Genomic DNA, 27,471 nt, shown 5'->3' on the forward strand with positions numbered 1-27,471 from the left:
CCCTTACCAATTGGTAAAGAGCAGTCAACCTGGTCCCCAGGTTCCCACACTGCCATGACATCTGCATGTCATTCAGGATCCTTTCCCAACCGAAGAAGGGTTACCCCACCCAGAAGGGGCCTCGAGAATCCTTTCACAGCAAGCTCGGTTACTGCCAGTGCCATACCGATTAATACCTATTTTAAATATCTCCCTTAGCTATGCCCCTACCCTACCCTTGGGATGAATAATAAAACTGACAAACTTCCAGACGTAAAGATCTGTCAGTCTATTTATGACTAGAGCAAAAGGTAGGGATTATGGACAGACGCAAAGCTGAAGAAGACAGCAAGGGTCTAGGACATGAAGGGCCTTACACGCAGTGCCAGGGATTATACTAAGTCCCTACATACAAGTGAGTTCTGCTTCAAGAGTGCGTTCATAAGTCCAACAAAGCTAGTCTAGGTACCCAAGTAACACAATTGGCTGTATAGTACTGTACTGTAATAGGTTTATAATACTTTTCACACAAATAACACATAAAAACAAACACAAAAAAATAAACATTTCAAGTCTTACAATACAGTACCTTGCAAAGTACAATAGTACAGGACAACAGCTGGCATCCAGGAGCTGCCATCGAGTGAACAGGTAAGAAGAGTTACTGACTGGAGGCGAGGAAAAGAGGTGGGAGATGGTAGAGCTGAAGGATCGTCAGCAATAGGAGATGGAGGGCAAGCTGCAATGTCACTCACGCCTGACATTGACAGGCAGAGATTCTGGTTCCTTGCTGGAACCAGATGCGCGTTCACATCTTTGGAAGCTCGCAACTTGAAGGTTTGTATGTAGGGGACATACTATACATTAGGGGGTTGGAAAGACAAGTAAAATCAAGAAGACAAGACATTCGGGAATGCTGACAAGACCACAGTTATTTAACTGGATGATCATGAAATCCAGGCTGGCTTAGAAAAACTAGAGAAGTTGCAGGTTATGGATTAATGGAGCCTGAAGCATAGTAAGTAACTGGGAAACTAGAGAGTGCCAAGAATATGAAAAGCAAATTTAGGCCAGAAATATTTTCTACTTTGCCAGGAACCCATGCTTTCTGGTACATTAAGTCCTACTATATTCTGAAATTCCTTGGCTGTTCAAAAATTAAATGCACTTGGGAAGTTTTAACCCATCTAACTGTGTGTATTTCAGAAAGAAGAATCAAGACATAAAACAAGCAGAAGTCTTATAGAAGCCCCCAGAAGTAAAAGTCCAGGCTTCTCCTTACTCCCAGACCCAGAGATGGAGGAGGAATCAGACGTGGATCTGTATTCCACGATACAGATGTCTAAAGACCATGGGCTGGATCTGGACCTAGACCTGGATCGTGAGGTGGAGCCTGAGTCAGAGCTGGAGCCTGAATCTGAGCTGGATCAAGAGACAGAGCTCGAGCCTGAGCCAGAGGCCAGTCCCAAGCCGAATAGGCAGAAGTACTGGTCTCTGTTTAGGGCTATAATTCCCAGATCCCCAACTCAGACTCAGGCTAGGACACAGTCAGTAGACAGGAGACATCAAAATGTGAAACCATATACATCCAAGGCTGACACCAGTGAGGATACCTTGGAGATCTAGGAGTAAGGCATCACATTTCCTTGGCAAATCCTCCCCACCCAAATGGGGCCACTTGGCCCGGAGATGCAGGCTACTTACAAACTAGCAGTACTTGCTTGGTGACTCCTCCACCTGCTGGCCTCCTTCCGTGCTCAGCACTGGGATCGCACTCCCAGATCACAATGCTAACCAACCAAGAATTATCTCTGAATTCCTTATCCAGGCTCACTTCATCTCACCTTCACCAGATGTTCCACTGAGGACTTCCTTCTTCATACCCCTCACCCTTGAGATTTTTTTTCAGACCACCTCTAACTTATTCCCCTCATCTCTGTTCCCCTTCCTCCAAAGAGATGAGGCTCAAATAAAATACATAACTCTAGTTATATCTGGACCCTTCCTGCATCTTCTCTCTTCTCTGAATTCTATATGCCGAAGAAAATGTCAGGGGGAAGAAATTCCAGAAGTAGGTAGATGGGAAGAAAGGAGCAATAGAAAGAAAAACTGCATAGCATCTGTACTTTATATGTAAGTTATCTCCACTGTGGCTTCCCTGGTGGCTCAGATGTGAAAGAATCCACCTGCAATGCAGGAGACTCAGGTTCTAATCCCTGGGTTGGGAAGATCCCTTGGAGTAGGAAATGGCAATCCACTCCAGTATTCTTGCCTGGAAAATTCCACGGACAGAGAATCGGACACAACTGAGCAACTGACACTCTACTATCTCCACTGTACTGGGGAAGATAGACAGGTTAAGTCAGGCCAGCCTGTGAAGGCCTGCAGTGCAAAGAACTGTTAAGCTGAAAGCAGTTTTGCCATCACTCCAAGGTCAGGATCTTGACAGTTTCAGAAGGCCAATAAACTGGACCACCTGATGTGAATGTTAGCTCTATACAACTCCCCGTGGTCTTCAGATTACCTTCACCATTACTTCTTTCTTACAGGTTTTTAAGATACAGGCAATCTAGAATCTGTACTGTCAGTGGGCCAAATTTAGTTAAAATCTGTGACAGACACAAACTCCTTAGGAATGGGGAAAGTCAATCAAGTCACTAGTTTGGTCCAAATTCAGTAAAGAAAATTTCCCCTCCTCCATTAAAAAAGTCTAGTATTAAGGTACAACCTGAAGAGAAATATAATCTCCTGGGCAAAGGCATATGGAATACTGAATTTTATTTCCCACTCAGTAAACAAGATTCCTCTTGCTTAGATAATCAACTTCTCTCACCTGTTAGATGAAAGAAATACTTTTTAAAGTGTGTCTCTTATCACAGAGCTAGCAGGTGCATTTACTCATTCTGCAGACATTAAGCATCTGCTACAGCACCCCAAACTGTGGGCTAAGTAAAATAGTAATATCCCTCCCTACCTGACACATATAGTGAGACATAAGTTTTGTAACTAGCCCAAGGTCATATACAATCATAGACAATCTTAAAAGAGGTGGGAACCCAAGTCACAAGCTTCGTTTGTTCCTATTTACTCAGCACATTTACTGAACTCCTACTATGTGCCAACCATGGTCCCAAGTGCTGAAGACACAAAACAAGCAGGATAGATGACAAAAATAATTATAAATTGTGATAAGTACCTTGAAGATAAAATATCAGAAACCCAGAGGGCATAACATCAGGAGGACCTGTACCTATATTGGGTGCAGGTCCTCTCAAAGAGGTCCTCTCAAAGCACCTATCACAGAAGTTCTTCCTATGGTGATGGCGTATGGCCTTGCATCGGATGCACAAGAGAGAGACTTAAAGCAGGGCCCAGTGACTGCTAGGAAAGCAGAGCCAGACGGGTGACCAAGAGTGGTGACTGTGGGTAAGTACAGAAGTTGGGCGCTCAGGGACACCCACAGGTGGAGCCTCACAGTGATTACCACAGCCCCAAGGGTTCAACCAGAAACTGGGTCAGACCAGGAATGAACTGTCAGGAACATTGAAGTGTGGCAGGAACAGGCACAGAAACGTTTCAAAACCAAGAAAACATTTCACATTTAAAACAGCAGACTAGGAAGTGCATGGAGAGCCCAGTTTCTGTGAATGGCTGCCCTCTCATTCCAGCTCCCTTTCATGCCCACATTTCCATCAGCGGAAGGTCTTTCAACACAGAACCAATGGCTTCTGACATTGGTAGAGTTTAGACTTTGGTTCTTTCTGTTATAACTGCAACATAGCTAAAAATTGACTTTCATGCATGACCTCAGAATGACCAACCTGATGCTTGGACTACAGTTTATCTTTAAAGAACATTCTCTATAAACCCATAGCATCCATCCCCACCCAAAATAAGAATAAAAATGGTCAACTGATTGTAAATAATTCAGCATCAAAGAAAGAATGAAGTGAGCAACAATTCAAAGGCTGAGTCTTCTTCCAAAATGCAGGTCACCTGAAATTCTGACATTTCAAACTTTACAAAATGCCATGGTTTGGGTTGGTTGGCTCATTTTCATTGCATGGTCATCATTGCAGATTTTATATCTCTCATGGGAAATTGGAGAAAAATTCTAAAGCCCAAAAAACTAGTATAGGCCAGATCTGAAAGTATAATTATTTTAGCACAAATCCCTGATGGATTAGTTGGTAAAGAATCTGCCTGCAATGCAGGAGACCCCGATTTGATCCCTGGGTTGGGAAGATCCCCTGGAGAAGGGAAAGGCTACCCACACCAGTATTCTGGCCTGGAGAATTCCATAGACTGTATAGTCCATGAGGTCGCAAAGAGTTGGACACGACTGAGTGACTTTTTCACTTTCACTGAAAAAAAAAGACCTCAAAGTGGCTATGTTCTACAGTAAATGGATTATAGGGGTATGATTTATATTAATGCATATTAAAAACTAAGTTAAATCAATAGAACTGTAGAAAAGTAGGTTTGGAAAAAAATTGGTCAAAATAGGTGGCCCTAGGTGGCTGTCTTTAAATCCATTAAACATCACAAAGCCCAATGGATTGTAACTTGATCTTACCCATATCTTATTTAGATGATATTTAGATGACACTTTGCACTTAGACCTTTGAGTTGCTGCTATGTGAGAAGGTCATGAAGTTTGGGGAGCCAGAGATGGAATGCTATGGTCTAAATGTGTTGTCCCAAATTCATATGTTGAAATCCTAATCCCTAAGATAATGGTATTAGGAGATGGGGCCTTTGGGAGGTAATTAGGTCACCCTTATAATTATTAATGGGATTACTGGCCTTATATAAGAGGCCTCAGAGAGATCCCTCCTTCCACTCTATGATAACACAGCAAGGACACAGCCATCTATGAGCTAGGAAGTGGGTTCCCACCAGACACCTAACCTGCCAGCACTTTGATCTTGGACTTCCCAGCCTCCAAAACTGTGAGAAATAAATTTCTGTTATTTATAAGCCACTCATTCTATTGTATTTTGTTATAACAGCCCAAATGGACTAACATGCCCAAGGACTTAACTATACTGCATCTAGATTCAATGCTCATTTATCACTAGAAATACAGGAAGTAATGGCAAAATCCATAATCCATGATGGCATAATAATCTGGAGATCATAGAATCTCAGTGCTAAAAAGGACCGTGAGGGTCATCTAGACTAAGTTTACCCATCCAGGCTCCTACAATTAAATTTAATTAAACACATACTTATTGGAAGACTCACTGTATCCCAAATACTCCATGTTTCCATAATCTATTACTGCGTAACAATGGACCCAAAATTTAGTGGCTTAAACAATAGTCATATATTTGCTCACAATCCTCAATCTGGGCTGGGTTTACCTGGGCCCATTCATGAGGCTGTAGTCGTCTAGAGATCCGCCTGGGGCTAGAAATTGAAGATGGCTTTGCTCACCAGTCGTGGGGTCTCTGCTGAGATGGCGGCAAGAGCTGGAGACTGGCCCGGCAGTGATCTCTCTCTCTGCAAGATTTCTCCAGAAGGGTACCTAGACTTCACATGGCAGCTCAAGGCAGCGTGTCGCCCGCCACATACTGCTGATGAAAGTAAAGTGACAAGGCCAGCCTTGATTCAGTGTGAGGGCAAATAACCTCTACTAATTTTTTAACAAGTCTTCATTACAATATCACTTCTGTTTTGTTTTGGTTTTTTGGCTGAAAGGCATGTGGGATCCTAGCTCCCCAACCAGGGATCAAATCCACACCTCCTTCATTGGAAGGCAAAATCTTAACCACTGGACTGCCAGGGAAGTCCCATATACTCCACTTCTTGTAGGGGAAATAATTTATGGCCATTTTTAAACCACCGCGCTATGAGAAGCATGAGGATAAAAGAATGAATAAAATATGATGTCTCCCCTCAGGAAGCTCCAAGCTTACAAATAGGCCACGTGGGGAGGGAGTGTCATGCCTCCTAAATGAAAAGATGATGATAATGAGAAGTATGGAAATATAGACGACAGGAAGGATTAGAAAGAAAATGAGTCAGAGAAGCGAAGAAATGACGCCTGAGCCGGGCTCAGTTGAGACTAAGTGGGATAAACCCGAGGTTCTCGATGGGCCAAGGATGAGCAGGGGCGCTACATCTGCTGTGGAGCAAGTGTCCGGTTGGGGTGGGCACCAAGAAAAATCTTGAGTTTTGTTCTGGGAAACAGTTTGATCACTTCACGTATGACTTGTATGCACTGTTAGGTGAGACTAGAGGATCATTTGTATAGGGCTAAATTATTCCCCCAAATTGGGACAAAGTCTTTCTAAAAACTCTCTGAATATTGGAATTAACAAAATCAAAGGAACCTCATGCTTGAATTAGTTTTGCCTTATCTTAAAAATCTGCTGATGGAGACATTTTTGAGCTTGTGATATAGTTTTGAAGTGAAAGTGAAAGTCACTCAGTTGTGTCCAACTCTTTGTGAAATATAGCTTTTTGTGTTTTTTTCTGGCCGCTTCAGACAACATGCAGGATCTTAATTCCCACCCAGGGAATGAACCCCGGCCCCAGTGATGGAAACGTGGAATCCTAACCAATGGACCTCCAGGGAAGTCCTCAAAATACAGTTTTTCATTGTAAGAATAATACTCTTTAATGAAAATCTATAAAATACAGAAAAGCAGGGAGTAGAGGGGAAAAATTTTTGAACTGTGCTTTTGAACTGTGGTGCTGGAGAAGACTTGAGAGTCCCTTGCACTGCAAGGAGATCCAACCAGTCCATCCTAAAGGAAATCAGTCCTGCATATTCATTGGAAGGACTGATGCTGAAGCTGAAACTCCAATACTTTGGCCACCTGATGAGAAGAGCTGACTCATTGGAAAAGACCCTGATGCGGGGAAAGATTGAAGGCAGGAGGAGAAGGGGACAATAGAGGATGAGATGGCTGGATGGCATCATCAACTCAATGGACATGAGTCTGAGTAAACTCCGGGAGTTGGTGATGCACAGGAAGGCCTGGCGTGCTGCAGTCTGTGGGGTCGCAAAGAGTCGGACACAACTGAGTCACTGAACTGAACTGAGGGGAAGAAATCTGTACTTTCATTCCCTAGCGATAAATCCTGTGAACATTCTGGACTGTTTCTCTTGCTTTACTAGAAAGCACAGAGTTGTCATATAATAAAGGGATTCTTCCCTCCCAAAGTTCAGTTCAGTTCAGTTGCTCAGTCGTGTCCGACTCTTTGCGATCCCATGAATCACAGCACACCAGACCTCCCTGTCCATCACCAGCTCCTGGAGTCCACTCAAACCCATGTCCATTGAGTCAGTGTTGCCATCCAACCAGCATTCAGTCTTCAGTTCAGTTCAGTCACTCAGTTGTGTCCGACTCTTTGCGACCCCATGAATTGCAGCACGCCAGGCCTCCCTGTCCATCACCAACTCCTGGAGTTCACTCAGACTCACGTCCATCGAGTCAGCGATGCCATCCAGCCATCTCACCCTCTGTCATCCCCTTCTTCTCCTGCCCCCAATCCCTCCCAGCATGAGTCTTTTCCAATGAGTCAACTCTTCGCATGAGGTGGCCAAAGTACTGGAGTTTCAGCTTTAGCATCATTCCTTCCAAAGAAATCCCAGGGCTGATCGCCTTCAGAATGGACTGGTTGGATCTCCTTGCAGTCCAAGGGACTCTCAAGAGTCTTCTCCAACACCAAAGTTCAAAAGCATCAATTCTTCGGCGTTCAGCCTTCTTCACAGTCCAACTCTCACATCCATACATGACCACAGGAAAAACCATAGCCTTGACTAGATGAACCTTTGTTGGCAAAGTAATGTCTCTGCTTTTGAATATGCTATCTAGGTTGGTCATAACTTTCCTTCCAAGGAGTAAGCGTCTTTTAATTTCATGGCTGCCATCACCATCTGCAGTGAATTTGGAGCCCCCCAAAATAAAGTCTGACACTGTTTCCACTGTTTCCCCATCTATTTCCCATGAAGTGATGGGACTGGATGCCATGATCTTCGTTTTCTGAATGTTGAGCTTTAAGCCAATTTTTTCACTCTCCACTTTCACTTTCATCAAGAGGCTTTTGAGTTCCTCTTCACTTTCTGCCATAAGGGTGGTGTCATCTGCATATCTGAGGTTATTGATATTTCTCCCGGCAATCTTGATTCCAGCTTGTGCGTCTTCCAGCCCAGCGTTTCTCATGATGTACTCTGCATATAAGTTAAATAAGCAGGGTGACAATATACAGTCTTGACGTACTCCTTTTCCTATTTGAAACCAGTCTGTTGTTCCATGTCCAGTTCTAACTGTTGCTTCCTGACCTGCATACAAATTTCTCAAGAGGCAGATCAGGTGGTCTGGTATTCCCATCTCTTGAAGAATTTTCCACAGTTTATTGTGATCCACACAGTCAAAGGCTTTGGCATAGTCAATGAAGCAGAAATAGATGTTTTTCTGGAACTCTCTTGCTTTTTCGATGATCTAGCGGATGTTGGCAATTTGATCTGTGGTTCCTCTGCCTTTTCTAAAACCAGCTTGAACATCAGGAAGTTCACGGTTCACATATTGCTGAAGCCTGGCTTGGAGAATTTTGAGCATTACTTTACTAGCGTGTGAGATGAGTGCAATTGTGCGGTAGTTTAGAACTGCCAAAGTTATAGAACTCTAAAACTTTACCAAATTCGTGGGTGTTCTGATTAAATCTAAAATGCCCTCATCCCAGCATGCATTTCTTGTTCTCAAGGACTAAGATGAACAACCTGGAACTCTGCCGGATGCTCCCACCTGGCCTCAGCCCTCTAGGCAGCTCCAGGCCCACAAGTTTGTTTCCAGTGTCCTCTATTCAATGTCATAAATTTAAGGAAACGCTACGGAGTTGACAGAAATCTGGTTTACTTAACACTAACTTTTATGAAAGCAACTAGGAGACTGAGTATTAACTACAGCAACACTTAAATGCACTATGCCCTTGTGCCAGAAATTAGCATTTTTTTTCCTAAAAGGAAAGCAGTCTTTATTTTGGGGGGCTTCTAAAGCTTGATTTATAGTAACTACAAACATTGCTACTTTTGAAAGTTTATAGAAAGATTCTTAGAAAAATTTCAAACATTAGTCACACTGTTGCAATTTCATCCAGTGTTAATAACTGGTTCTTCAGTAAGAATGGAATTCTTCATAGCAAAGGCCCCAGAGCAGCCATTAAAAACTTGCATGCATGGGTGCTAAATCGCTTCAGTTGTGTTCAACTCTTTGTGACCCCATGGACTATATAGCCCGCCAGGTTCCTCTGTCCATGGGATTCCCCAGGCAAGAATACTGGAGGAGGTTGCCATGCCCTCCTCCAGAGGATCTTCCTGACCCAGGGATTGATCCCAGGTCTCTTGAGTCTCCTGCATTGGCAGGCAGGTTCTTTACTACTAGTGCCACCTGGGAAGCCTATTAAAAACTGACTGTTAACTAAATCAGCTAAATGTTAGTAAAGCCTTCCTGAACACCTGTAGCTCTATCCTCTGTCGTCTCCATAGGCACCACGTTTATCTAAGTAACAGCCAATCATGTCCAACAGGTACTAACACTAAGCTATTTTACTGTACAAAAGAAGCCTAACACGGATATGTGTGCTTGCATAGCTGTACTGTTCGATGCTTGTAAAAGTAGATCTAAGTAATGCTTCCCTGGTGGCTAAGACGGTAAAGCATCTGCCTGTAGTTCGGGAGACCGGGGTTTGATCCCTGGGTTGGGAAGATCCCCTGGAGAAGGAAATGGCAACCCACTCCAGTACTCTTGCCTGTAAATTCCATGGACGGAGGAGCCTGGTAGGCTACAGTCCATGGGGTCGCAAAGAGTCGGACACGACTGAGCGACTTGACTTCACTTCACTTGTGGATGAGAGAGTTTACTTGGCCTTGACTGTTTCTCATTCTAGCCAGCGAACTCTTTGTTTATAATAACACTTAAAAAAAAAACCCTGTAGGGGACTTTCCTGGTGGTCCACTGGCTAAGACTCTGCACTCCTAATACAGAGCACCTGGTCAGGAAACTAGATCCCACACACCACAACTAAAGATCCTACATGCCATGAAGGTCCCACATGCTGCAACTAAGACCTGGCTCAGCCAAATAAACATAAATATAAATAAATAAGTAAATAAAAACCCTGTAACACTGAGGACAAGTAAAGGGAGCCCATCAGTTCCATGATTTGTGGGGCACCTGCAGATGACTGCATGGCAGATACATTGCAGCCTTAAAGAAAATGTCCTGTATGCTGATATAGTAAGCAACGGTTCAAAAACCATGCAAGAACTGGGATCTTCATCAAAAGTCCTGTTACAGTGAATCATGTAAGGGTCGTGAGCGTTAAAACTAAAGTTGGGATTCCACTGTTCAATTCAAGCAGGCAGGGATCTGTTGTCACGATGGAGGCTCACAGAGAAGAGAACTCTTCATTGAGCCCCTGAGCACAAATGGGCCTTCGGTTTCTCTTCAGGAATAGTTTCTCCTTCGAAATGGTCCATCACTCACTAGTGACAGGGACTGCCTGTAATCTAAAGCAAATCAGGCATGAAGTGAAGTCTCTCAGTCGTGTCCGACTCTTGGCGACCCTATGGACTGTGGCCTACCAGGCTCCTCTAACCATAGGATTTTCCAGGCAAGAATACTGGAGTGGGTCGCCATTTCCTTCTCCAGGGGATCTTCCCAACCCAGGGATTGAACCCGGGTCTCCTGCATTGCAGGCAGATGCTTTACCATCTGAGCCATCAGGGAAGGCTAATCAGGCATGAGAGCAGTGTAAATAATCAGCCTGTTTATTGGTGTAATCAACTCTGTTTATCCCAAGCTCCTTGACTGCAAACATGGGCATGGCTGTCTCCAGACACTAATACCTGACATTGCCTCTGCCTACGTGTCTGTAAACACTGGGTGGTTGTATCCTCTTCTGAGTCACAATTAGCTTGTGAAATTGCAGAATCGTTCTGATTTAATTCAGTCATTCCAGGAGCTGGCTTTGGGTCCCATTTATATAACAAATTAACCTGTGAAAGGTCTTAAAATGCATGTATTTGTGCATTGGGAAGGGGATCAACCTCTTTTTCAATACTAAGCTGCCTTCTCTCTCTAAGCTCATCCTCTTGATCTTCTGTAGAAGCCAAGGATGGAGCAAATGTATCAAAAAATGCTGAATATGGGCTCACAGGAAAATGCTGCGTTTTCTATTTTAAAATTAATTAATTTGTTTATTTGGCTGCACTGGGTCTCAGCTGCAGCATGTGGGATCTAGTTCCCCAAACAGGGGTCTAACCTGGACCCCCTGCATTGGGAGCCCAGAGTCTTAGTCACTGGACCACCAGGGAAGTTCCAGGAATGTGTTGTTTACTCAAAGTCCATTTTGGGGTTTAACCTGAGCCAGCAGGAAAAGGACATTTCTCAAGCATTAATCTAGAAAGGTGTGTTTTGTTTTGTTTTGTTTTTATTAGAAAAGAGGAGATTCAACTGTTAGTAAGTCTTCATGGGAAAACCCCAGCCCACAGTATCCTGCAACTTCTGTCTCAGAGTGACTTTCTATAGTGCTGCTGGAAATGATGTTAATATCATGTACAGAGCTTATGCCATTTTGCCCCTCTCTCTTTTGAAGTCCACTTTGAGTACCACCAAACCTTTTTATTTATTTTTGCCATGAGAATTGTGGGATCTTAGTTCACCAACCAAGGACTGACCCCAGGCCCTGGCCATGAGAACACCAAGTCCTAACCACTGGACACCAGGAAATTCCTTCCACCAAGCTTTCTGCAGAACATATCCTGTGGAGCATGCCAGTAGCAGAAATCTCCTCTTGCAAGTCTTATTCCTGGCATGACACATGAATTATTATCGATTTCAATGCTTATTTCAACAACCTGAGGAGTTTCAGTGGCACAGTTTTGGTTTCTCCTTGAAGAATTCTTTGAAGGGCTTAATCCCTATTGTAAGGCAACATTTCCTCTTCTGGGACTGCTCTGTGGCTGAGAAGTGTCTCCTATACTGATTTTTTTCTCTTTGACAGGCAAGCATCTCTTGGAGCTCAGGCCCACATTTTCACTACAGCTTCCTCTTTCATGGCTGAAGAGATTCTGACACCTGGACTGGAAGTTATTCCATATTTCCCCCACTTTACCCATTGATTATAAGATTGTGACCAATAGCAGGCAGGGCTTTGGAGCAGTGGGAGCCTTAAAGGAAGTATGCTGTTCTTGTGGCCACAGATATGCATGGTGCCCTTAACCTGCTATACTCACTGAAACTCGCCCCACTGGTGTTCATTCCTCCATAGAACCCGCCTCTGAAACATTCTGATTAACAGTGTGTGGGAGGGACTTGCCTGGTGGTTCAGTGGCTAAGACTCGGGACTCTCAACACAGGGGGCCTGGGTTTGATCCCTGATCATGGAAATAGATCCCCTCATGCCGAAGTAAGAGTTGGTGTGCCACAGTTAAAATCAAAGATCCCAAATGCCACAGCGAAGACCCACTGTGGCCAAATAAAATATCAAAATTAAAGAAATAAAGACAGGGCAACTCAGATGGTCCCCGCTCTTGCACTCTGCTATGATCAAGGTGTACCTTCTCTCCCAGGTAGCACTCATTTGTTAACTATTGTGTGTCAAGTTCTGTTCTAAGCACTTTGCAAAAGTTAACACATTATTCTGCACAACAACCCTATGAGGCAGGGCTGTTATGACCCCCATTTCCTAGATGAGGAAACAGCACAGGAGTCCCCCTGCCCTGGACTCCAGCTGAAGCCTCAACTCTACCATCTTGTATTGCTTAACATCTGTGGCAGTGAAGGTTCAGAACAAGTCCAAATGAAGGAAGATGCCTGTTGACTGAGTGCATGCAATGCAGCAGGTACTTGACGGGTAATACCATATTTAATTGTCATTTTCTCCAATGCCTCTCTTGAGTGGAAGAGTTATCCTTTTTATCCAGGGTAAGACTCTAAAAGTCAAAGCTATTCAATGTCAAAGCTGAAATTCAACCCCAAGTGAGATACCAAAGATGAGGTGTGTTTTTTTTTTTGGTGGTGGTGTGGCATCATTTGGCTTTTAAGATCTTAGTTCCCCGACCAGGGATCAAACACAGGCCATGAAGGCACCAAGTTCCAACCACTGAATCGCCGAGGCTTTCTCTTTACTCAGTGCTGCTTCCATTTGGAGAAAGGTAGCTTCTTGATGGCTTTAAATTGAAAAATGCAAATCAGTAGACTGAGTGCCTCTGTGTCTCTGCCTCTTCTCCCTGTCCCCACCTACCCCCTCCCCCCGCCCACCATACACACACCAACACCGTGGTTTTTACATTCTTTCATGTTGTTGTTGTTGTTCAGTCACCAAGTCACGTCCAACTCTTTGAGACCCCAAGGACTGCAGCATGCCAGGCCTCCTTGTCCCTCACACTTTCCCAGAGCTTGCTCAAACTCATGCCCATTGAATCAGTGATGCCATCCAACCATCTTGCCCTCTGTCACCCTCTTCTCCCACCCTCAATCTTTCCCAGCATCAGGGTCTTTTCCAGTGAGTCAGTGGTTCACATCAGGTGGCCCAAGTATTGAAACTTCAGCTTCAGCATCAGTCCTTCTAATGCATATTCAGGCTTGATTTCCTTTAGGATTAACTGGTTTGATCTCCTTGCTATTCTAGGGAGTCTCAAGAGTCTTCTCCAACACCACAATTCAAAAACACCAACTCTTCGGTGCTCAACTTTCTTTAGGGTCCAATTCTCACATCCATACATGATTACTAGAGGAGGGAATGGCAAACCGCTCCAGTACTCTTTCCGTGAGAAGCCCATGAACTGTATGAAAAGATATTTTTTTCATAACATTCCTGAAGATAATTTACTGAGCACCTACTATGTATCTGACACTTTTCTTTTAGGCCCTGGAGATAGAGCAGTGAACAAAAGCCACTGTCCTTCCAAGGAGCAGTGAGGCAATCAAGCAAAAAGTCCTCTCCCTCCACCAAAAAATGCTCAGGTACACTGGCTGAGGGTGTAAAACCTCTCAAGGGTCCAAACGAAGGCATACGTTGAAATACTGCCGTTTGGATTGAGATAGTAAATAACTTTAATGACTGGATAACACATCTTTTTGCAAGTCAGATGGTTTCCAATTACCTGCTTTCAACGAAATTGAATAAGGACCTCTTGGAATTGTCTGTTGATGGCCACGAATATAAATTTTGATGATTACCATGTGATTTTTGGCACATTTGGAAGGAAATGTTTTAAATTATATTGCTGTGCCAAACCCTTTCTATTCCCATATATAAAAATTTTTATTTTATGTGACCAAGTTTTCTCACCCATTACCAAAAAAATGAATAGAATAATGCAGGCCTCATTAAGAAACATCATCTACCTTTGTACTGATGTATATTTGCAACAAAATTTCATCTATCACAAAATGATCCTGTATGTTATTTTGATTCATCATGCTGTGATATTCATGATAGGTAAGAGAGTTTTTAGAGGACCATGATCTTAGGAAATGTCTTTGCAAACTAAATTACAATGTTAATGCACATTTATGTGGTGAGGGATGACAGGATGAGCAAGACTTTTTCTTAAAATTTATTTGACTTTGCCAGGTCTTAGTTGTGGCATTTTAATCTTTGTTGCGGCATCCAGGATCTTTTTTTCTTTTTGGTTGTGGAATTTAACCTTTTAGTTGCAGCATGTGGGATCTAGTTTCTTTACCAGGGATTGAACTCAGGGCCCTGCATTGGGAACCTGGAGTCTTAGCCACAGGACCACCAGGGAAGTCCCAATACAAGGCTTTTAAGCGTAAAATTGTATTACCTGAGGATGAACTTCTGTGAGAGTAAAATGAAATAGAAATACAAGTTCAAGGAGAAAAGGAGGTAATGTAAAATTTCTTATAATTAACAAAATGATTTTATTTTTTTACATATAAAAGTGTATGACTACTGCTGCTGCTAAGTCACTTCAGTCGTATCCGACTCTGTGCGACCCCATAGACGGCAGCCCACCAGGCTCCCCCGTCCCTGGGATTCTCCAGGCAAGAACACTGGAGTGGGTTGCCATTTCCTTCTCCAATGCAGGAAAGTGAAAAGTGAAAGTGAAGTCGCTCAGTCATGTCCGACTCTTAGCGACCCCATAGACTGCAGCCCACCAGGCTCCTCCATACATGGGATTTTCCAGGCAAGAGTACTGGAGTGGGGTGCCATTGCCTTCTCCGAAAGTGTATGACAATGGGCATCAAATTGCCATTGTATTTAAATTCCACAGAATGGCATTCAAAACTGTGATGTAACACTATTTTGAATTGTCAATTTCCTTTCCAGTTTGTATGCCTTTTATGTAATTTTCTTGTCTAGTGACCTTGGCTAAAACCTTCAGCATGTGACTGAATACCAGTGCTGAAAGTGGACATCCTTTTCTTGTTCCTGATCTTAGGGAGAAAGCTTTCAGTCTTTCATCATTAAATATGCTGATAGCTGTGGGTTTTTCCTCAGCCTTTATCAGGTTAAGGAAATTCTATTTCTAGTTTGTTGAGTGCGTTGCACAGGGATAATTTCAAAAAGTTATTTTAGTGAGGAAGGAGACAAAGTGTTTTTGTGTTTTGGGCTGTGCTCGGTCTTTGATGCTGTGCACAGGCTTATTCTAGTTGCGGCGAGCAGAAGCTCCTCTCCAGTTGCGGGGCTTCTCATTGCAGGGGCTTCTCTCGTTGTGAAGCATGGGCTCTAGGGCTCGTGGGGTCAGTAGCTGTGGCACGAGCTTAGTTTCTCTGAGGTATGTGGAATCCTTCTGGACCAGGGATCAAACATGAGTCCCCTGCATTGGTAGGTGGATTCTTTACCACTGAGTCACCAGGGAAGTCCAAGGAAGGAAAGCTCAAGTTCAAGTTCCTTAGAAGCTTTAAGCTCCCTGCTATACCCCCCAGCACCAAACACAGTGCCTACATAAAGAAAGGGCCCGATCAGCATTTGTGGAGCAAACTACCTCCCACCTTCCCCCTTGCACTTTATACTCCAGCGATGCTAAGCTGTTTATGGTTCCCCCACATACCACGTGAGGCTTCATCCCTGCCTTCTGTTCCCAGCTGACATTTATTCGATGCTCTCCAATGCTGCAGAGTGTCATCTCAGGGCCTCTTTTTTTTTTTTTTTTTTTTTTTGTGCTCCTGTGGTACTTCCTGCATCTACTATATTTATAATATGGTATGTGGTAAAGAGTAGGAATTTGAGAGCCTGGCTGCTCCGATTCAAAACTCTACCTCTTACTATATAGTTTGTGTTTCTTTGGTTGTACCTCAGCTTCCTCATCTGTCAAACACAGATGATAATAATAGTGTTGACCGCATAGAGTTGTTTGAAGGATGAGGGCCAACAGTGTCCAGGAAACAATCATTACTATATGAAGATTAGCAGATATCTGTATACGTATAAACGGCTCACTTGGCTGTACACCTGAAACTAACACAGCATTGTAAGTCAACTATATCCCCCTCACCAAATTTTTTTTTTTTAATAATTAACTATTAAGTCCTACTGGGCAAGGTCTATGTTTTTTTCTTCTCTGCTTCTTGAAACCCTTAGTCTCATGCCTGGGCTGCAGCAGGTACTTGATAAATGCTTGTCCTGAGGGTGGGCCTGGTGGAAAGGATTTGAAAGAAGGAAAAGAAAAACAGATCTGATATTGCATAGCAGGTAGAAATCAGAACTCAAATGTCTAAACCATGTTGCCCATTTTTATGTGTTTCTCAAACTGTCTTTATTTTGGCCCCGAGATTGCCAAACTTTAGAAATTAAACCTGCAGTCAGAGCCCCCAAAAGGGCAGAGACCTCAAAGAACATACACAGGTCATAGGAGCTGTTCTGTGCCTGCCTGCCAGTGAAGGTTAACAAATGTGTGTGGCAGATTTTAGTCAAAACTCGCTTCCTTTATATCCCAGGAGTGAGGATGTGGGGCAGACAAGTCCTCATCACTCAGACTTGTCTGGTAGAAGTTCATTACCAAGGATAAACTCATTAGAGTTGGACCCGATCAGCTTAGGTCAGTTTTTAACACCCTACTGCCTCACCAGCACACCTCCAGGGAGCAGAGAAGGGGCTCCACCTGCCTCCAGAACCGCCAGTCTCTGCAACCTCCTCATTGCTAGAGAACCCGCACCCCCAACCTTCATGCCGTGGCCAGAGGAGGCCAGAGTTTCCCACCCCACCAGGCCAAGGCTTTTATTCTTATATCTCCTCTACCTACTCCCCTCAACTCTTCAGTCCAGCACAATTTCCTTGTGAAGTTTAAGATTTATTTTTTGTTTAATTTTTTGGTTGTACCACACAAGCCTCTTAGTTACCCAAGCAGGGATCAAACCTGTGTTGCTTGCATTGGCAGCGCAGTCTTAACCACTGGACTGCCAGGGACGTCTCGAAAGTGAAAGTTGCTTGGTCCTGTCCAACTCTTGGCAACCCCAAAGGCTGTACAGTCCATGGAATTCTCCAGGCCAGAATACTGGGATGGGTAGCCTTTCCCTTCTCCAGGGGATCTTCCCAACCCAGGGATCGAGCCCAGGTCTCCTGCATTGTGGACAGACTCTTTACCAGCTGAGCCACCAGGGAAGCTTTTATAGAACAAAGCCAGAAAGGGGTTTATATCTCCAAGCAACTTCATTTCTCAAGCCTCTCCAGGGACCAGGGAGCCCAAGAGGCTGACTTACTCACTTGGAAACTGAGGTCTGCTTTGGGTGGAGCCTGCTGACTGCCCAGACAGGCTTTGCTGGATATTCTGTTTGCCCCTCCAGACTCACCCTCTGCCCTCTCCACCCTGCTCTGTGCCTTGGGAGGCTGGCTGGACTGTATCACCCAGGCACCCCTGTCTTCTAACTTCCAGTTGGGTTTTGTGAATGGGAGGCAGTAGCCAGAGAGGATTAGATAAAGAAGCTGGGTATTAATTTCCCTGCTAGGTGACAGCTGGAGCTTCCCCGGTGGCCCCAATATACAAGCATCTGCCTGTCAATGCAGGAGACATAAGAGACGCATGTTCAATGTTCAGTCCCTGGGTTGGGAAGATCCTCTGGAGAAGGGCATGGCAACCTACTCCAGTATTCTTCCCTGGAGAATCCCATGGACAGAGGAGCCTGGTGGGCTACAATCCATAGGGTCACACAGTCAGACACAACTGAAGTGACTTAGCACACACACACGTGATGGTTTTATCCCTTTATCAAAGGGCACAGCTGTATTCAGGCAGTGCTTTCTTACCACTACAGCTCTGTTATGGGTTGAATTGTACCCCCTCCCCAAAGACGTATTGTATCCTATCCCCCAGGACTTCAGAAGGCGACCTTTCGGAGATAGGGTCTTTAGAGGATTAAAATGAGCTCTTGAGAATGGGTCCTAATCCAATATGGCTGATGCCCTTATGAAAAGGGGAAATCTGGACATAAATCAAGACACACATAAAGAGAAGATGATCTGAAGAGACATGGAACAGGAAGCCACCCACAAGCCAAGGAAAGAGGACAAATCCTTCCCTCATAATTTTCAGAAGTAACCAACCTTGCTGACACCTTGATTTCAGACTTCTAGGCTCTAGAGTTGTGAGACAATACATATCTGTTGTTGAAGCCACCTGGTCTGTGATACCTTTTTTATGGCCTCATGGCATGTGGGTCTTAGTTCCCCTACTAGAGATCGAACCTGTGCCCCCTGCATAGGAAGTGCAGAGTCTTAACCACTGGACCACCAGGGAAGTCCCTATGGTACTTCGTTAAGGTAACCCTAGCAAACTAATACAAGCCCTCATTGGGTTCTGGTAACATCTCCACCCTTGTTTCTTCAGGCCTGGGGTGGTAAACACTCCCTCTGTTGCTAGTCCCTGGATGCCTCGCCCTCCCTAGCTGGTTTACCTTAAGCCCCTCAATCCCTTTCTTCAGTTCTCTCCAATTATTCTATTGACTGTGCCATGTTTCCTGATATTCAAGCCTACAATGTAATTATATTTTCCCAATATACTTCACAAACTTATCACAAAGGCAAGAGAAAGTTCTGTGGGGGTTCTCCAATCATGCAGATGTCTACTGGGAATATTATTCAAATAAAGCATCCGTTTTATTCTCACTTTCTTCTTCTCTTGTCTACTTCCCCAGGACACAGGGAAATCCATAAGGGGAAGCAATACTTTGGATTTAATTCAGATCAAAACTTTGAGAGTTTGTGGTAATCAAGCCAGGGAATGTTGGGTGTGATGAAATAAGTATGGTACACTTAGGTGCTCATATTTCAAAATTCCAAAGAAGCATTAGGGAAGATCCAGGAGGGTCTTAAAAAATAAATTAGCTCATAAGGAATGGGATCTTTGCAGAAATCAAATTCTCACACTGCCCATAAGCAACAAAACCACAACGATTTATATTCTCTGAATTCTACTTTTAAAAGAACTTGCAGAAAAACAGTTGTGGGAGAGGAGTATGCATGTAATTGAGAATACCAAAGAATGGCCACCACTTTTAAGAATAACTTCTGGAAGGGTAAAATCCAAAATAGATTATTAAGCCTTGTGAAATGGGGGGGGGTGATTTTTAAGGTTACATTTAAAGCAAGAAGCATAAAAAATGATATAGGCTTTAGAATAGGGGGAAACCCAAGCAAGCTAGCTTATGTGAACAATTATAGAAATTGTAGAAAAAGTGTGAAGAACTGAAGCATGCTGGGAGAATGGGGGAAAACAGAAGAAAGAAAAAGAAGAAATGGTCAATTCTGGGAACTCAGTCCAATAAACTTGACAGTGACTCTGGAAAAATTCTCAAATGAGTTATTAAACAGAGGACGGATAAGCTCTTGAGAGAGAGAAGCAACAGTCACCCAGGGTCAGAATAGGTGCAACTGATTCATGCCAAGCTACACATTCCTTTTTGATGGATTGGCACTAACCTATTTGGGTTTTAGCACAGCTCTCCAATTGTCCCTGTCAGTGTTTTCTCTCCCTCATCCAGACCTTTCTCATAAACTGCACGTCATTTGTTTTTTTAGCCACACCTTGTGGCGTCTGGGATTTTTTAGTTCTCTGACCTGGGATCGAACCTGGGTCCTTGGCAGTGAGAGCTTGGGGTCTTCTCCGCTGGACAACCAGGGAATTCCCACATCATTTATTCTTTGATTAGACAAATATTTGAGCACCTAGTAAGTGTCAGACACCCTAATAAGTGCTTGTTAGTGAGGATACACCAAGGAAAACCCAAGCAGCACTCCAATTCCCATGGAGTTTACTTTCTGTGGGAAGTAATTTCCCCATTCTGGGACTCTCCTGAACCACCAGCACTCTCCTGTCTTTTCTAAATCCTGAGCAGGCAGAATCCTGACTCCAGGGTTTCAATGTCTGCCCCAAATCTCCTTTTGTTTTCAAGGACAGAACTCAGAGGAAACTGGGTTGTAGATTTCCTGGACAACAGGCGCTGTCCTCTTTTGCAATCTGCCTAGAAATGCTACCATTCAGGTTCCCTGCAACAGATATTAATTATCTAAATTTCAAATTTGGCAAACCTACATTTCCAGCCTCACATTCTACTTCATCTTTTCAGTCATGACCAGCCTCAGTCCCCGCCTGTAGGAGTCCAAGCCTGTGTCTCTTTGCTCAATTGATTTTCTCATTCAGGAATGTGTGACATCTCCTCCACCTCTGGAAATCCTACACATTTCCCAAGACCCAGCACAAATGCTGTCCCCTCCCTGGCTGGACTTAGTGACCTACTTTGCTCAATAAAATCCTGCCCAAGCCCCCATGCTTGACCTGTGCAGCTTTATTGTACTTTCATCTTCCCGTCTCGGTTAATTAATTACTTCTCGGTCTTCCCCACTACAGTAACTTTTAGAAGAGCAAGGATCTGCAGGCTTCCACCTGTCCTGCCGTAGTACTTTACAAAGGGGTTGATAAACAAAGGCCCGAACCAAGAATGGTTGAAATCATGGGAAAAGATCAACAGAAAAATAGTATTTCATGATACTGGAAAATTACATGAAATTCAAGTTTCAGGGACCATAAATAAGGCTTGTTTTGAGCACTGAGAAGCTTTTGAGCTCTAGTGGCAGAGCTGAATAGTTAACAGATCTTATGATCCCCAAGCCTTTTAAGTTTACTACATGGCCCTTTACAGAAAAACTTTTTTAACCCTGCTATACAAGTATTTGATGACTGATCACTGTGTCAGGACACCAAGGTTCTGAGTACATATCCCCTCCGAGTCAGCTTATTTGTGTAGTGGAAGTAATAACTATCTTGCCTTTAGGCGGTCATGAACATCAAATGAGACAGAGCACTTAGAAAAGTATAAAACTAACTTCTATAAAGACAACTGCGTGTATCTGTACTGAAAAGTTGATAAAGTGGTAAAATAAGAAAACACTAAGTTTTATTCTCCCGCTTCCTTCCTTTAACAGTCTTCATTTGACTTTGAAATTATATGAGAAAACTCACTTTTAAAGTCTTTGCTTTTCAGTAACGATAAAATCACAGGTTCCTTCCTTCCAGTCCTTATATTGCTCCTACTCCTTTTTCTTACTTGTAATTTCTCCCTCAATTTTCCTCACAGAGTTTCTCAACTGGCCCTCACAATAGAGCCGCAGAGGGACTGGGACACACCTGATTACTCCCTTTTACAGACCAGGAAAGCAAGGCAGGCTACAGTCGGCTACGGAGCTCTGACTCAGCACGCAGGGAACCCTCTATGCCACTCTGTTCGCCATTCCTCAGGGGGCGACCGCCCGGCGAACGGAATAAACCTCGTACTGCGAGGCTTCCAGGCTCGCTTCTCAAACACCGCGCGCGCGCTCACGCTCGGCATTCTTCCCATCCCCTCCTGTCCCGTTCTTCACGCCCTCCCCTCCTCGCGAGCAGGTGGTAGGCTCCGCGCTCAGCGCGCAGGCGCGCGCCGTCGTGGGCGGGGCGGGGCAGGCGCCGGGGGGCGGGGCGCGCGCGGGCTGGGTTTGGGGCCGCGGCGGGAGCGGGAGTCAGCGCCACTCGAGTGCGCAGGCGCCTGGCGGTTACCGGTCTCGCCATGGAGCGGAAAGGTGAGCGGTGGAGCGGCCTCCCGCCACGAGGGGCAACGGCCGCCGCGGGCGAGGCCCGGGTCACCGCCGGGATCTTCGCCTAACCGCCGCCGTCCGGTCCCCGGGCGTGCGGCACCCCTCCACTGAGGTGGCGCCGCCCCTCACCCCCCGCTTCTGGGCTGCGGGTCCGCGCCCCTCAGCTCGGGCGTCCTTCCGCGCCGGCAGTCATCGCCCCTTGTTCCCCGCCAGGCCCGCCCGCGACTTGGGGCCGCTCCAGGGCCCGGCCCTCGCCCGGCGAGGCCGACCACTGCTCGCCAGCTCCCTGACCCGGCCCGAGCCCCCTCCGGCGCGCCCCGCCTGGGCGCTGCTTTGCGCCCCGTGGGCCGCCAGCCCCCCGAGCGGCCGCCCAGCAAACGCCGCGGCCCTCAGCGCGGAGCCGCCCCTCAGGCAGGCCCAGCGCCAGGGCCTCGCACCCCTGCTGGGTCTCCACCCTCACCTTGGTCGCCTCCTTTTCTCCCCATTCGCCCTTCATCCATCCCTCTCTCCTGCAGTGCTTGCGCTCCAGGCCCGAAAGAAAAGGACCAAGGCCAAGAAGGACAAAGCCCAGAGGAAGTGAGTTTCGCACCCCAACATTCCGTTCTCTGGGTCTATCCCCGCACTTCCTCTCCTCCGGTTTCACGCCTGGAACGTTCACGGGGTCAGGGGCACCCGGGCGGCTCCGGCCACATGGCCTCGGGGCGGCCGTGGAGGGTTGCGCCCCTGGAACCATGTGGGAGGGAGCTTCGGTTGCTGAAGGTCTGGTTCTGAGCAGCCCGGCGCCTGCTGGAAAAGGGCTATTGGTGGAGGACCGGAGCAGCTCGGGCCATTACCTTCCCAGCTACAAGATGAGGCACCGGCTCCCCGAGTTTGGGCCTTCGCACCGAGCTGTTGGATCATGATCAGTTTGTGAACTGTTCTCTTTCCATACCTGCGTCTCAGCGTCTTAACTTGCCTCCTACGTGTGCAGGGTAGGCAGCCAGGGAATTCTTGAATGAATTTTCCGTCTTTCGGTCTGCCAGCCTACACGCTCCCTTTTATAGAGGAGGGCAGGAGCTTCCCCCCTGGGTTAGGCAACTTCCTGAGTCTGCAGGCGTCTCTCCTTCCTCGCGGTGTGCAGGCAGCCCCCTGGTCTGGAACCGGTTTCGGTTGCTGCTTGTCTTGCGCTGAATGCAGAGGCCTTCTGGAGTGGGCATCGCAGCAGTGGCGGGGAAGTTGTCTAGCCAACGACGCCGTTGGATTCTGGCATGGTTTGTTCAGTGCCACAGGCCCGTTTTTATCAGCAGGATGCATAATCGTGGTTTAGCGCTATTGAGGGAAACACAAAAGTTGGTCAGAGCTTCATAAAAGCGCCCAGTAGAGGGCTTCGCAAGTGAGTCTTAGTCTGAAGAACTTTTATCTTATACTCACGTTTAATTGCAGAGGGCCTTGGGAAAAAAAGGCATTTTCTGAACACTTTTCCATTTACTTGGGTCTTCCTGGAGTTGTACACCATCTACGTCTTTCTGAGCTGATGAAACTCATTTCCGAGGCTTCCCTAGGTTTCCTTTCTGAGTGATAATACAAGATCCGGGTATGTGTGCGTGTGTGTACGTATGTGTATTGTTTTTGGCGGCTACCTAATGTTTCAGGAGTGCAAATAATGACTTCTATCAATAGAGCTAAAGTAGACGAACTCAACTCTTGCTTAGTTTCAGTCAGCTGTTCTATGAAATTTTTTATTTTGTGAAGTGCTTGGTAACCAGTGTATTTAAATTGTACTTATTTGGTTTGCCCCTTGATTATCCATATATGGATGATTCAAAAACCAGTTTTTACTCAGATAGGTTTAATAGAAGCCACAAGGAGCTAACCTGGTTCTTCTGTGCAGTGGGAATTTAAATGTTTGTGTGTGTGTTCTCTGTGGTTCTCCTGTATGTGTGTGTGTGTGTGTGTGTGTTTTGTTACTCTCTGTGGTTCTCCTGTGCAGTGGGAATTTAAATATTACTCTGTGTGTGTGTGTGTGTGTGTGTGTGTTTTGTTACTGTCTCTGGAGCTGATATGAATGTGTTATAAACCAATATGTTTTCTGCTGATGTAAGGAGGTGGTGATTTTATTACTCACTGTATTATTTAGAATTCTTCTGTCTTTGTTCTCTCCATAAGGAAATTAACTTTGATATTAGCCTGAATCAGCCTATATATAATTTGGGAAGTAAATATAGTAGGGGTGATCATATACTTTATTTTTAACCAAATATTCATTACTTTGGATTATCTATTTAGACCATATGTTTTATTTGTAAAGCTGAGTATATGTATTTTGGATTATCTGTTACTCCATTCACCACCGTGGGTAACTTAGAGTTACTTGCACAAAAACAAGTGAATACTACATATAATTAGCAGTTACTGTACAACCTTGATTCTTTGAACCACCCTCATTTACTTGTAGTTTCAGAGGTGCTTTTTTTTAAATTTTAATTAATATTTTGATTTGGGGGGACAGGTTTCTCCAGCCTCCTTTTAAGTACCTGAGATGTCTAATTAATTAGCTTGGTGAGAGAACCGTGTCAGAAGTTCAAGCCCATTTGACTCAGGTAACCTGACTCTACTCCATAACTTCCGACTGCACTCCTGATTTCCAGTCATTTTGCAAAAGCAGGCTGCTAGTTACCAGATTAGTCAAGGAGAAAGTCTGAGAAAAAGCATGTCATAGTTTAGTCTTTGGACTTTGGATTACTTAGTTAGGGAAACAGTCTTATATGTTACGACTGGTAGCTCAGTCATAATGAAAACTGATCAGGACTTGTTTTAAAAAAAGCAAGCATTTAATAATTTTAGAAAATTTTCATGTAAAACAGTAAATGACATCCTAGTAATTTAGTCCTGGTGTGGTACAGGTAGAAAGGATTTTTAGTCTCTATTTTGTGGGTCTTAATACTGGAATTGACACACTTTAGAGAATATGCCCGGGGAGCTGCACCTGTTTGTAGCAGTGTCAAACTGGAATCCAGTGTTCCTGTCTTCCAGTTCAGTGCTCTTTAGGATTTGTTTCCTTTCTGTTCTTTTAACTCTGCTGAAAGATCTGACTTGGGGATCTTTAGTTGTCTTACTTGGGGAATTCCTTCTCCATTTCACTTTTTCACACACTGTACTCTCATTTACTAATGTTAGTTAACTAGTTGGTGACAGTCTCTATTTTATTTACAGATAAGGAAATTTGAGATTCACCAGATTACCCACCTAGAAAATTTGAAGCTAGGATTCTAACCCAGATCTTACACGCCCCAAAGTCCTGGTATATCTCCCAGTGACAATTCCTTTTGGTGTATCTAAGGACAATTATGGTAGAAGCCTAGTGAACAGAGGCTTCTGAATAAGGGACCTCAGGATGCCTTGGTGTTGAGGTATACATTCATCGCCCCCTGGATATGTCTGTTTCTAAAGGATAGTGTTCTATCTCCCTTTGAGTGTTCAGTTTTCAATGTGTATATCAAAAGCTGTGTGCCTTTATTTGTTTATTATAATTTTATAATTTAATGCAATTTACATCTGCATTTGAAATTGTATGGAATAGAAACATATATATGTACATATATATTATATAGAAATATATGTGTCTATTCCACAGAATCATATAATTCCAGAATAGATTTCATAACTGATTATTACGTAGCTTAGGAAGTTAGTTTGGACAGTAATTTACACTGTATTTGCAGTTAAAGAACTTTATGAAGTTAGTATAAATTTTGTAGTAAAATTTTTTGAGCTGGAGAAGTGCTTTTGCTCATTTTAGCACTCATATATGAAATCAGAGGGGAGGAGGTTTTATTTCTTAATTTTGCAATGTAATTGAAAACTCAGAAGGGACAATACTTTGAAAAAAAATTTCAACATTTTTATCCAGTAAAGGGTAAAGTACATAAACTTGAAGCAATTTTTAATTAAATGGTATTAGATGTGTTTTATGTTTAACAACATACCTTGAAAATTGGTTCTGCCCCAGTTCCATATAGTGCAGGATTACCGTTTTTTTAAAGGTCTGCCTTTTTCATCATCTTAGGAATGGTTCCATATCAAGATGCCAGACAGTAGCTTCATTTAGCATTCCATCAAATGGATGGACCATAATTTATTTTAGTTCCTATTAATAAACATGCATATACTTTTTAAGACAAAAATAGAATTATTGAATATATTTTTCAGTAGTAGACATTACCAGGAACATTTTTTACAACTTAAGTATTGCACGTCGTTTTAAACATTCCACTATACGCTATTAATTCACAGCTAAGATGAATAGTCTTTTGGATTACTATTGCTCCCATCAGTGATTATTTCTTTAGGATAAATTCTTAGAAGTGATATTACTAGTGTGTACATTTAAAAAATTTTAAGTTCATATTGTCAAAGTTTTCTCCAGAAAAAGTTAACCAGCTCCTATTCATTAAATACTTCAGTTCAGTTCAGTCGCTCAGTCGTGTCCGACTCTTTGCGACCCCATGAGCCGCAACACGCCAGACCTCCCTGTCCATCACCAACTCCCGGAGTTTACTTAAACTCATGTCCATCGAGTCAGTGATGCCATCCAGCCATCTCATCCTCTGTCGTCCCCTTGTCCTCCTGCCCACAATCCCTCCCAGCATCAGAGTCTTTTCCAGTGAGTCAACTCTTCACATGAAGTGGCCAAAGTATTGGAGTTTCAGCTTTAGCATCAGTCCCGCCAATGAACACCCAGGACTGATCTCCTTTAGGATGGACTGGTTGGATCTCCTTGCAGTCCAAGGGACTCTCAAGAGTCTTCTCCAACACCACAGTTCAAAAGCATCAATTCTTTGGCTCTCAGCCTTCTTTACAGTCCAACTCTCACATCCATACATGACCACTGGAAAAACCATAGCCTTGACTAGACGGACCTTTGTTGGCAAAGTAATGTCTCTGCTTTTGAATATGCTATCTAGGTTGGTCATAACTTTCCTTCCAAGGAGTAAGCGTCTTTTAATTTCATGGCTGCAGTCACCATCTGCAGTGATTTTGGAGCCCCAAAAAATAAAGTCTGACACTGTTTCCACTGTTTCCCCATCTATTTCCCATGAAGTGATGGGACCGGATGCCATGATCTTCATTTTCTGAATGTTGAGCTTTAGGCCAACTTTTTCACTCTCTTCTTTCTCTTTCATCAAGAAGCTTTTTAGTTCCTCTTCACTTTATGCCATAAGGGTGGTGTCATCTGCATATCTGAGGTTATTGATATTTCTCCCGGCAGTATTGATTCCAGCTTGTGCTTCTTCCAGCCCAGCGTTTCTCATGATGTACTCTGCATATAAGTTAAATAAGCAGGGTGACAATATACAGCCTTGATGTACTCCTTTTCCTATTTGGAACCAGTCTGTTGTTCCATGTCCAGTTCTAACTGTTGCTTCCTGACCTGCATACACATTTCTCAAGAGGCAGGTCAGGTGG

The 27,471-nt window shown here is 44.2% G+C and overlaps 2 protein-coding genes and 1 pseudogene across 2 annotated transcripts in view; 2 read left to right on the top strand and 1 right to left on the bottom strand.

The window, feature by feature from the left end:
• The window catches only part of SLC26A8 (solute carrier family 26 member 8), an 89,375-nt gene extending 87,770 nt beyond the window's left edge, over positions 1-1,605 (top strand). Inside the window, exon 22 of the mRNA XM_055571600.1 lies at positions 1,186-1,605. Within this exon, the coding sequence (XP_055427575.1) occupies positions 1,186-1,605 (420 nt within the window). The remainder of the gene's footprint in view (positions 1-1,185) is intronic.
• Positions 1,606-9,732: 8,127 nt separating this feature from the next.
• LOC129645990 (suppressor of cytokine signaling 5-like) lies at positions 9,733-12,112 on the bottom strand (annotated as a pseudogene).
• Positions 12,113-21,998: 9,886 nt separating this feature from the next.
• The window catches only part of SRPK1 (SRSF protein kinase 1), a 72,355-nt gene continuing 66,882 nt past the window's right edge, over positions 21,999-27,471 (top strand). The window contains 3 exon segments of the mRNA XM_055571602.1: positions 21,999-22,031; positions 22,033-22,056; positions 22,058-22,602. Of these exon segments, the coding sequence (XP_055427577.1) occupies positions 21,999-22,031; positions 22,033-22,056; positions 22,058-22,602 (602 nt within the window).

This window comes from Bubalus kerabau, chromosome 3 (assembly GCF_029407905.1).
Source record: "Bubalus kerabau isolate K-KA32 ecotype Philippines breed swamp buffalo chromosome 3, PCC_UOA_SB_1v2, whole genome shotgun sequence".
Taxonomy (NCBI): domain Eukaryota; kingdom Metazoa; phylum Chordata; class Mammalia; order Artiodactyla; family Bovidae; genus Bubalus; species Bubalus kerabau.